The sequence below is a fragment of the Miniopterus schreibersii genome (genome assembly GCF_964146895.1).
Source record: "Miniopterus schreibersii genome assembly, chromosome: 10".
Taxonomy (NCBI): Eukaryota; Metazoa; Chordata; class Mammalia; order Chiroptera; family Miniopteridae; genus Miniopterus; species Miniopterus schreibersii.
In genome coordinates this window covers 40,685,644-40,697,865 of record NC_138110.1, presented here as the reverse complement: position 1 = coordinate 40,697,865, position 12,222 = coordinate 40,685,644, and the positions used below count along the sequence as shown (strand labels likewise).

The 12,222-nt window shown below is 42.9% G+C and overlaps 1 protein-coding gene across 2 annotated transcripts in view; it reads left to right on the top strand.

The window, feature by feature from the left end:
• Nucleotides 1-12,222, top strand: part of COLEC12 (collectin subfamily member 12) — a 170,110-nt gene that overhangs the window by 17,434 nt on the left and 140,454 nt on the right. For both annotated transcript variants that reach the window (XM_081150065.1, XM_081150066.1), the window contains exon 2: nucleotides 2,469-2,519. In XM_081150065.1, coding sequence (XP_081006191.1) covers nucleotides 2,469-2,519 — 51 coding nt within the window. The remainder of the gene's footprint in view (nucleotides 1-2,468; nucleotides 2,520-12,222) is intronic.

The following is a 12,222-nucleotide window of genomic DNA, read 5'->3' as shown; positions in this document are numbered from 1 at the left end:
TCTCTCTCTTAGCACTTCTCAGAGTCTCTAGTAGTTCAAAATCCATTATGAATTTCTAAGAAAGGGATAGAGTATGCAGTGTTTCCCAAATTCTTTTTTTCAGTCCAAAGAAAAAAATTAAGAATGACTGAGTTAAGACACTTTTCCATGAGACCTTCCCAATAATCCCAGTCAGACATTATTTGTGATGCTTTTACCCCTTATGTCTCGTAAAATTTTCTGTGTAGCTTTAGAGTTGGATGAGATAGAAATTTGTATTCTTTTAGCAGCTGCTGTAAGAATTCCTGATTCTTTTTGGATGAAGTTTAAGACAAGAAGCAGAAGATCCTCCTTGCATTCTATTAGGGGGTCGCCTTAAGGCCTTTGTTTTCTTGAACCCCCTAATGAGTTTGGGCATGTTAATTTGGAAGGCAGAGCTGGAATGCTTTAATAACAAAAATATGAGACATTTGAAGTTCCCAGGGAAATTTCAGGAAGGAGAGAGGAGTCAGTCAGACTAAATTCTTCATGGGAGAAAGATCAGAGAGGAAAAAGGAAACAAACAAACAAACAAGCAAACTAATGGTGGGCCTGCTGAAAAGAAGCTTTCTGGGAGAACAGAAATGTCTAATGGGAAATTTTAAGCTGTTTTTATTGGGAATGCAGCATAAACTGCTCTTTTGTTCCCACTGTGATGCCTCCTTGGCCCACACCGGTGGCGTGTGAGTAGGTTCCTTTGCAGACTGGGCACAGCGGTGGATGGGCTGGAGCTGGCAGGGGAAGCTGACGTCTGGGTGGCATCGTTACTTATGTTCGTGTCTCATCAACTCCCCTAGACTGTAAGCAGTGATTGAATGAATGAATGAATGAATGAGTAAATGCATCGCTTTTTAAGCAGAAGCAGCAGGTGAGGATTTCTACTTAACTGGGACTAGACCCAGCCGCTCAGCCATTAATAGGATAGAATTACTTAGTAAAGTAGGGGATTAAATTGGTATTTGTTGAACTAACTCATTTCTGAGTCAGTGAGAAAGGTGCTGTTCTCTTGGTTGGAAGCATGCTCTTCCACGTAGAAAGAACTAGAGCTTTAATCTTTAACATCAGAAGACTACTTTAATTATGAACACCTGGCCTTCTAGATTCCAAACAACATCTCTGCTCTGTTCTATGGATAAGGAACCAATGGTAAAACACAAAGATATCACACGTCTCCATTCTCTGTTAGAAGGTAATTGCTCCCTTACATGTGTTTCCATAGCATTTTATAACAAACTAGGGTTCTGAGGTTCACCACATTGTATTACAGATATCATACATCTTTGGTTTCTCCATAACACTTCAAGGTTCAGATGTAGCCAGGTCCTGTGTCCTCTTGGGGGGCTGAAAAGATGACCACAGAGGCTTTATTTTCTCGCTACTTGCCTCTCTTCCTTGAAAGCCTGTTGGTATCTTGATGGAAGGGACCATGCTTCACTCACTTCTGAAGCCCCACTGCCTTGCAGTCTCTGGGCCATAGCAAGTGCCAATCAATGCTTTCAAACTGAATGGCATGTGGGGAGAAAGCTGGGTGCTGGTGCAGTAATGGTGACCAACTCAAGAATAATTCGTTAGGGTTCCCTGGAACGGCCTGGTCTTGACACCTTTACTTGTCATCAAAAATGTCCTTTAATTGCACAATTAATTGCCAGAACCCACATCTGGTAGAACTGTGAAATGAGATATTCTATATTGATGTGAGAAGGAATCGCATCGTGTTCACATGAGAAAGGAGATTTAGGCTTCTTTGGTAGAAAGCTTGGCTGACATAACCTCTCTTGTTTCCACAGTGGCTCTAAATTTAGGAATTTCCACAGCAAGTTTGTCTTTTGAAATGCATTTACTGGGAAACCATTTGTCAGTCCCAGTTATCCACTGGGAGGAGAGTGGGGAAGGATTTGGTTGTCATTTCAGGAGTCATGCTGGGCTCCTGAGATGCCACAGTTGGTGGAAGAGATGACCACAGAGCCCAACATCTGAAAGGGAGGGCTGTGGACTCAGTCATGTGCAGATCATTTAACTCTTTGGATAGTTAATTACTTATTCATTCGACAAACTTTATTAAGCCCCTGCTCTGTGATAGGCACCATTTTAAGAAAGGGAATTCATTCTTGAAGCAAGACAGAAAAAGTTTCTGCTTACAGGACTCATGATGACACACACATAAATGAGGATATCAGGTGGTGTGACAGGGAATGGCTGGGCGGTGGTTTGGAAAGGCATCTCAAAAGTGTCATTGTTTAGTTGAGACCTGAATTAGAAGGAGTCACATAAAGAACAGGAGGAAGACCCTGCGGCCTTTCTCAGAAAGTGTGGTGTGTTCCAGGAACAGAAGGAAAGCCACTGTGATGAAGGGGAGGTGCAGCAGGTGGAGATCGCAAGTTGAGTCCTGCACTGACCCTGAACTTCTGGGCCTCACCAGGGTTAACACTGTGTCTTTTCTTCTCTTGCAGACGACTTTGCAGAGGAGGAGGAGATGCAATCCTTCGGTTACAAGAGGTTTGGTGAGTTCCAACAAAGCTCTTTCCTTCTCCGTGCTCAATCTGGGTTACAGTAACAAGACCTTTGGCGGACCTTAAACACACATGGACGTGTGTGGCTCTGAGGCCCAATCTTGGTTGGAAATTGAGTTTCTGTAAACAGGTGGATGATTTCTCACAATGCTGATGGCAGTGGAGCAGGAGTTGTGCTCAAGCACAGGATGCTTATGGGGTTTGCTGGGTACAAACTAGATGGTGTAATAGGCAAAACATGGTGGGAAAGATAAACCTATGACAAGACAGGGGCAAAAATACCTGGAATGTCTCTGTTTTTATATTTAGAAAACATCTTTCCTTTTTCCTCAGGCCCCATGCTTATAACTCAGTCAATGCTAGTAGACAGTGAGAAGACTTTTTCTAGAAGCCCAGCTAGACACAAGTGCTCTGTGGTAGGCTGGATAATGAATGGCTCCAAAAAATGTCTACACCCTGATCCCTAGAACCTGAATGTAACCTTGTATGGCAACAAGTGCTTTGCAGATGTGATAAAGTTAAAGAACTTGAGATGCAGAGATTATCCTGGGTCATCTGGGTGGGCTCTAAATGCAATCACAAGTGTCCTTATAAGAGAGATGGAGAAGGAGATTTGACACCTGGAGGAGAAGGCAGTATGATGGTGAAAGCAGGCACTGGAGTGATATACTCTGAAGGTGGAGGATGGTGCCATATGCCAAGAAACACGGGTGGCCACTAGAAACTGAAAAGGGCAAGGAAATGGATTTCCTGTTCAGAGCCTCTGGAGAGAGCACAGTCCTGCCAACATCTTCATTTCGGCCAACGGAAGCTGATTTCAGCCTTGTGGCCTCTAAAATTGTAAGAGAAAAAATTTGTGTTGTTTTCAGCACCACATTTGTGGTAATCTGTTGAAGCAGCTATGGCGAGCTAATGCCCTCTCCTCTGCCTCCTGATCGGCTGCACACGGGCCCTTCTCTCTTTGACCACGCTTCTCACGCTCGGCAGTTTGGCTTTGCACTGCCAGTGAACATTACTGCAGAGTTCCAGAGGTGGTTCAAGGGAACTGAGGTTTTCCGCCCAGCTTGTTTCTGTGCTTTGGCCCGAGGAAATGAAAAAGGGTAAAGGAGAAAAGAATGAGAGAGAGAGAGAGAGAGTGTGTGTGTGTGTGTGTGTGTGTGTGTGAGAGAGAGAGAGAGAGAGAGAGAGAGAAAGAGAGAGAGAGAATGACAGAGAATATGAAAGAGAATGAATCTACTTCCTGGCTGGCCCAGCCGGGCGAGGCTCAGCGGTTGAGCACTGACCTAGGATCCAGGAGATCGCGGTTCGATTCCTGGTCAGGGCACATGCCCGGGTTGCGGGCTTGATCCCTTGTAGGAGGCCTGCAGGAGGCAGCTAATCAATGACTCTCATCATTCATGTTTCTATCTCTCTCTCTCCCTCTCCCTTCCTCTCTCTGAAATCAATGAAGATATATATACTTTTTAAAAAAAACAAAAAACATCCTGGCTGCACTTTGGTTAAAGTTGACAACCCCCAGCTGCTCTGGCTTCCTCATTCTTTAGCATTTTTCCTTCTGGACATACACTTCTGTGTATCTTCGTGGGGAAAAATAGGGCTTTGAAATGGGAGTGCAGTGGTGCCAAGCCCGTAGCTCCTCCATTCATGTGCTGGCAGAGTGGCTTGTGTTCAGTTCTTCTTCCCTTCCTCCATAATACTGTCCCGTATCTACACAATTACATATTTCTGGATGAGTACCCTGTGTTCTGCTTTCTGATGGTGGGTTCACTGATGGTGGTAGCAGGAGTGAAAATGAAATCAAGAATTATAGTGCAAAGGAAAACAAAACAAAAATGAAAGGCAGAAATAAAGAGGAAGATCAGACTTGTCAAAATAAGGCAAAATAAATGTTGACATGCCTACATATTTTGGAAATCAGTAGATTTCAGATCTGCAGTTGGAAATCAGTAGAAGTATGAAGAACCGAGAGAAAAAAAATTTGCTTTAAAAAGAGTGACCTTTAGAGAAATGTTATTTAAAATTTGATGACTATGTAACTAGCTAGATGGGTGGGGATTTGGTGGAAAACAACCACCACGAAAAATAGTAAGTTGCTGAAAGGATTTAATGTGTTGTGGTTAGATTATGTGTGGAGATCATGAACTGATGACTCAGAGGAAATGTGATAATAATTTACAAATACTGGACAGCACAAACGGAGGAGTGAAGAGAATGATACCAAGTGACACAAGTAGGAAAAAGGGATGAAATTAAAATGGGAAACTTTGGAATAGGCTGTGAAAGAGACGTTCTGATGTTAAAAATTCTTAGATTCAGCTTTTAGGCAAAATGATGGATATTCAGCTCAGGAGTCGAGTAGAATTTTGGAGATGGAAGAGCCTTTGAGATGATTTAAATCAGCCTTTAATTTTACAGATAAGGAAGGTGAGGCCCAGATTAAGTTCTTCTTGAGCAAGTTAGCTGGAGCTGGGTGGGGTTGGAGTAGTTTTGGGGAAGGGTCCAGCAGTGAGGTTGAAGTGACCTCTCAACCTCTGTGTCCTAGAAGGGTCCCTATAGTTCCAGAACTCTTAACATGGGCTGAACATTCCAACCTGGCCCCACCAGGGAGGCCTCATCACTTTTGCAGGACCTAGGACACTGGACTTGGTTTTATAGAAGATAAGTGGGCTTTCAGTTCCTAAGAAGTGGGCAGAGCTGGTCATTGAAAGCAACAGAACCGAAGAGCCCATTCCTTCAGGTATTAAAGAAGGACAGAGTTAGGCGGGGGGGGGGGGGGGGGGGGGGGGCGGGGGGAGGCATTCAGGGACTGGACAGCCCTGTAGGCCCTGCTCCTACTCACTCTGTGACTTGAAACCAGTCACTTCAACTCTGTGGGCCTCAGATCCTGCATCTGCCCAGGTAGGTAAGTCTACCTCACAGGCCTTTGGTGAGACTAAGAGAGATACCAGATGGACAAGTACTTTGAAGGCGCAGCACTATAAAAAGAAAGGTGGCATGATCACTCTCCTGAGAGTCAGGGCTGTCATTACTCTGCACATGTTGGTACAGCTACTGCTGAACATCGGAGTGTGACAGGCCTGACACCTCATTCCTGAAGACATGTAAAGGTGTGATTTACCTCCGAATGTGGGAATATTCTTTGCTTTTATTTTTGCAATAGTAGACTGGATAACATAGAGGGTTTAGTTATTGTCTCATTTCCAGCATGTCTTATTTATGCAAATACGATGATGACAACCTGAATTTAGGCTCCAGATGAGCCAGAGGTTAATTATCCACAGGACAAAGGGGCCATTGTTTTAGCAAATTGTTACCTGGTGGCTTGTTTTCAGTTATTTATATATAGTTATTCAGAAACATTTGCTAGGTAAAGTCAAGGCTGTTTACATAATATTGTGCTTTTGCCCTGGCCAGTTGGCTCAATTGGTTGGAGCATCTTCCCATACACCAAAAGGATGTGGGTTCGTTTCCCAGTCAGGGCACATACCTAGGTTGCAGGGTCGATCTCCGGTCAAGGTGTGTATGGGAGGCAAGTGATGGATATTTCTCTCTCACATCGATGTTTCTCTCTCTCTCTCCCTCTAAAATCAATAAAATAATAATAATAATGTGATTTTTCAAATTCAATACAATATTACAATGAAGAGCAAAATGGGTGGTCTTTTCCAGTGATCTAGTATGGTGTGGTATTATTTTAGGACAGTCATCCCTTGCCTATTCCAGGATTCATTATTGCACTTTGGTCTCAGCCAGGTCTCTTTTTCTTCAGCTTTTTTGTATGTCATGCTTGTTAACCCCTTTCCCAAAGTTCTGGGCATGTGTCTGAAGAAGAGATAGAGTTAAATCTGATGGGTTTGCCATTTATTTTCTTCTCTGACCAATGCTTTGATGAGGGGAGATTTTGAAAGGTTAATGAAGTGAGCATTTTCAACATTTAATCAGGCTCTGAGGGTCAGCGTTTCTGGCCTCAGTATGCAGAGCTAATTAATTTGGGATGTAGCTATAGTTACAGTGTGGCTGAGTTCATCCTCCGGAACATGAGTTGCCAGTATATTAATTTTTATTTTCTATAGATAGAATATTATATATACTACAATGATATCCTTCTGCTTATTTCCCACTTACTGTTTTCTTCAAAAATAGCACACATAGCTCTGGAAGCCTTTATTGTTATAGTTAGCAGGAGGAGAAAGAGAATTAGTCCATATTCTAAGGGATAAATATACATTTATAAAATTGGAATTTGCGATAAATTGATACATGTCTTCTGAAACCTTCTGATTAGTCCTATGATTACCCTGAATGCATTCAAATTAAAAAATTTTGTTTTTTCATGAAAGTGATAGGGAATAGGAGGTAAGAAAATGACATTTCAGTTCCAAGGGATAAGTGCATCAGCATTCCACAGGAGAAGGGGAGAAGTGTGGGAAGAGGGGTGAGTTCCAGACCCTACCCTTTAACCCACGTGGAAGTGATTATAACAAATCCAGCTCACATTTTTTGTTGTTGTTGTTTAAAATATATCTTTATTGATTTCAGAGAGAGGAAGGGAGAGGGAGAGAGAGAGAGAAACATCAATGATGAGAGAGTCACTGATCGGCTGCCTCCTGCACATCCCCCACTGGGGATCAAGCCACAACCTAGACATGTGCCCTGACCAGGAATCAAAGCTCGATCTTCTGGATCATAGGTCAGTGCTCAACCGCTGAACCACACTAGCCAGGCCAGCTCACATTTGTGTGTGTCACTTTTATCTTCCCAAAGGACTTACAAATGTTTTCTTCCTTCACAACAACTGCATGAGGCCAGCAGGCCAGGTGTCATCTTTCCCACTCGATGGCTGCTTTTCATCTTTTCTGGGGACAATGGGGTGCAGTGGTGGGCAGTGGTTAAGTGAGTGGACGCTGGAACCTGGTGTGTGTTTTGGATCTGAGTTCCAATACTCACCAAGTCTGTGCCTTGGGTACATTGTTGTTTAAAATTGTAAAGTCTCAGTTTCCTCACTTGTAAAATCTGGGTCATAATAGGCCTACTCCATGGGGATGTTGAGGAATTAAGTGTGATCCTGGGTTAGCACAGTGCCTGACACATGTGAACATCCCCTAAGTGTTGCCCATTATTCCGATATTAGGTTCTTTCTTCTTCAACTATTTGGTCCTGCTGCTTGAACATGGTGTCTAGGATTTAGTAGGTCCCTGAAACCTTTTGGTTTTCAGCAGCCTCGTGGATTCACACCCCCTGCTTTATTGCTGAGAACTGAGAGAGGCAAGAAGGCCTGGGGACAGTGGCTGTCTGCCCCAGCCCCATGGCAGGCAGTGTTGGGTATAATGACTTGCACCACTCTGAATGTCGTGGGCCCTCCCTCTGGAGTCTGCTTGCCCCTTTCTGTGCTGAGGGGGTGGGGGCAGACCGCATTTGTTTCACTGGTTGCATTGGGGTCTCTTGTGCTATCTTTGGAAAATAATAGGGTGTCCAGAGTTGGAATGACTGAGGAGCAGGAGATACATGGTTCCACAGGTCAGATTTAAGGGTCGACAGTGAGCAACTGGGGCAGCTGGAAACATTTGTTGTTTGTGTTTGGCAAAGTTGCTTCCTTGGGTCTCAGCTATAGGCAGTATTTATAGCTATGAGAGAAAAAAAATCTGAAAAATTGCAAACTGTGGAACAGCAACAAAAAGTAAAAGGAAGCATTCTCTATGGAGTAGAATTTGTCTTTTGTAAAAACTAAGTGGAAAAGTTGTAAGAGAAATACCGAAAAATTATTTAGGGGTTACAGCCAAAAATAGGGGTTTCCAATGCCTTTTCCTAAGTGAGTCCTTGAATAGTTTTGTTTACTCACAACTTCACAGACTTCCCTGAACCAATAGTCTTAAATAAGCTGGGCTTTTTCTTTTCCCTTGGATAATAATTTCAGATGAGTAAGAATATGTTTTAACAGTTTAACCTGCACAATGTTGGGCATGTGGAAGCAGCCTGAGAAATCTGTATTGAGTAGAGCTCAGCCCTGTTCCAGAACTCCCCCTCCCACCCCAGTCCCAACACACACACACTCCTTACCTTCCATTCTCCCAAACCCATCCTCCAAACCAGTGACTAAAGTAAAATCATTGAACTGTTTCTTGCCAAAAGGTTCAGAGGAACTGGATGTCTAACAGTGTAGAGAACCACTTGGGCTTCTGAAAAGTAGCAGCACCAAGATGCCTAGCCAAATAGCCAGAGAGAAAGGCTCTTTGTGAGGCACATGATGAGTTTCTGCTTTCAGTGCAGAGAGGACTGAAGAGTTTACCAAGAGGATGCTGAACTGTCTTTGGGAAGCTGCTCAAGATAAACACTTTGATGCCTCGACTTGTGGTTGTTTGGGCTTGGGGACCAGGCTGCCTGTCTCTCCTCTCCTGGGACCCTTCCCAGAAGGCTGGCTTCATCTCTGGGTTTGGAGAAGGCGCCGCTTTGAAGTTATCCACCTCCAACTACAAAGGAGGGCTGCACACATTCCTCTCACCACAGCCCTTCAAGACTGACACCAGCAGAGTTCACCCCTTTCTCTGATAAGAATGCCTGGAATTTCCATCATTTCCTGTAGGGAATGACTAAATAAGCTCAGCATGAGACTGTCCTTTCAGCAGCACCTTTTCCAAACATCTCTGGATGGAAGGGGTATAACATCAGGCAGAGGACTGACCCAGGGCAGAGAGATAAGTTAGAGGCAGGGAATGAGAGTCTGACTTGGTCCAACTGGATTTCTATGAAACGTCCAAAGCCATTTGCATCATTTCGTGAGAGGGTTTTGTTTATGTTGCTTTGCAAATCCTAATGGAATTGATATTTCTGATTGTATAAGAATGTCCTGTCAAATAGCATGCAGAGAAGTAGATGCAAAAGAGATTCTTAGGGAGAATCACCTCTCAGGGGCTTTGCAGAAAAGCTCATCTGGCCCTTCTACCCTCTGCTTCCAGTCAAGCAGGCAGGATTCCTGAGATCTGAGGAGAGTTCTCTGGCCATCACTTTCTTTTTAAATAACTTGAGGAATAACTAATTTTTATCATTATAAATGCTAAAGTGATATTTACAACCTCCCTTGACAACAGTGTTTGTTTAGGTTTCATTCCCCCCCCCCATCAAGAATGTCTTGCTGGCCCAGCCGGTGTGGCTCAGTGGTTGAGCATCGACCCATGATCCAGGAGATCACACTTTGATTCCGGGTCAGGGCACTTGCCTGGGTTTTGGGCTCAATCCCCAGTAGGGGACGTGCAGGAGGTAGCCGATCAATGACTCTCTCATCATTGATGTTTCTCCCTCTCTGAAATCAATAAAAACATATTATTTAAAAAAAGTCTCACTGGTTAGGTCAGATGCTCCCTACCTAGTCTTTCTTGCTCATCAGTAAAAATTTGTTCAACACCACATTCCCATGTGATTATGATTTTTAAAAAAATCATTTTCATATGGAAGAAACCATTAAGCATCTTTTCTGTCCCAGAAATCCTTTGAGATGAGAATTACCTGCAGTTTGCAAGGGGAGGGCCTGAAGCTGACCAGGCCAAGTGGCATGGCCAACATTTGATTCGACATCACTTCAGTCCCCATTGTTCTTTCCACTCTACCCATGACTGAGGGACACACAGATATGTCCTTCCTCAAAGCACCTCAAATTTTTGATGGGAAAATTAATGACTGTGTTTGTGGACTAACTCACCAGTTGCTTATACATGCATGGTCTTATATTTCATTATTTTAAAATATGTATAGTTTTTCTGAAAAGCAATAAAAAAATATCCCTGGGGAGGATTAGAATATGTATAGGTTGAATACTTGAGCCCTGAATTTTCAACCATTTCAAATATAACCCCCACCCCCACCCCTTCCTTCCATGGTTTTCATTCACTTATAATTCCTGGTAAGAGTGTGGGGAAGGAGCAGAAGGGCAGTAATTTGTTTTTCCTACAATTGGGTTAAAGCGGAATGTGGTGTGTTTTTATTTTTTGGAAAAATTAAAGAAAAACAATCTCAGCCATTTTCTTCCTACGACATCATGAAGACATTAGGTTGTTTCCAGTGTTTGGTTGCTGGGGGCAGGGTGGGAAAGAGTTATTCCTTTTTCTAGCAACTTAAAGCAGATGACCTTGGAAACTTTCCTTGAAAGATCTGAGCCTTTCATTTGGAGGCCCCTGGGAATGGGGAAGATGTCCTAGAGCCGTGGGCTTTGAGGGAAGACCAGGGACCTCAGCACAGTCCTGAACTAGAGTCTCTTCTTCTCTCTCACCTTGCCTGCTGGTGCCCTTGATGTTCAGAATGGTGGCTGGTTAGGAAGCAAGGCTTTAGAACTGGGCAGTCCTCGTTCACATGCCGGCGTAGCCCTTTACCAGCAAGGTATCCAATGTCTCTAAGCCTCACTTTGCTCATCTATGAAATGGGAATGGCAAGAATACCATCTTTACGGGGTTCATGGGTTATAAAACCTATAAATAATATATATGAGGGGCCAGGTATATAGTAGGTCTGCACTAAACTGTGGCTGTCGTTAAACTGCTGACTACTCTTGCTCTTCTCTTCCCTTCCCCAGGCCTCAGCATCCTGTCCTTTGTGAAGCCCACTAGGCCTCATGCTCTCTGATCCTTCCCACCCGCTATCCTACCTTCATCAGAATCTTACTGCCCTCACTCCTGTATTCTCTGTCCTGCATCCAGGCCATAATTTGCTCAGGGAATATCCAAGGAGTCTTTTTTCCTGCAGGGTCTTTCCTAAGGAAGGTAGCACATACTGGGGGCTCAGAGCAGCTTTCGTGGAGAAGTGGTATAGCATCCTCATGGCTAAGAGAATGTGCGCTGGAGCTGGGCTGCCTGGGTTCAGCTTCCAGCTTTGCCACTTACTGGCAAGATAGCCTTAAACCTCTGGGTGCCTCAGTGTCCTCACCTAAAGGATGAGGTAATTACCTACCTATATGGATGGAGTGAGAACTGAATGAGTTCATACTTAGAGCAGTTCCTTGTACATAAAAAGAACCAAATAAATGTATGCATTATGAAACGTGACATAAGTGGTCACAAGGTGGCTACAGAAGTTCCAGGTGTGTGAAAGACATTCTTTGTTTTAGTGTCTTTTTGGGAGTAAGAAACTTTCCCAGAAGGCCTTCAGTATACTTTACCTCACCTGTCACTGGCCAACATTGAGCCACAGTCTTTGCTTAAATCAGTTATGGACAAAGGGAATGGGCTGGCTCTGGTTGGCTTGGGCTAGTTGTTTGGGGTAGAATACATGGTGAGGAATTAAGCACCCTGATGACTATTATTATATATAATTTAATATCCCTAATATATCATATAATATTATAAGTATATATTATATATAACATTATAAAATATAATATATTTATAAGTTAATGTTAAATTAGACAGTGATCATTAATTATTAAATAACAATATAATTTAATTATAATCAGATCTATTATATTTATAATTTGTTCCACTTATAAAATTATCATGTTTTATATAACACATTGAAAAATTCAGTTTATTTACACAATAATTACAAGTTTACATTTAAATGATTTGTAATTTTGTTACAAATGGAGCTATAAGGTATTGAACTCTCAAGAACCCTGAGTGCTTAGTTTTTGACAGTTTATAAAAAGAGAAAACTGCAAAAATAAGAAATCAGTATGATAGTGAAGGGAATGAGTAAATGAATGAACAGAAGT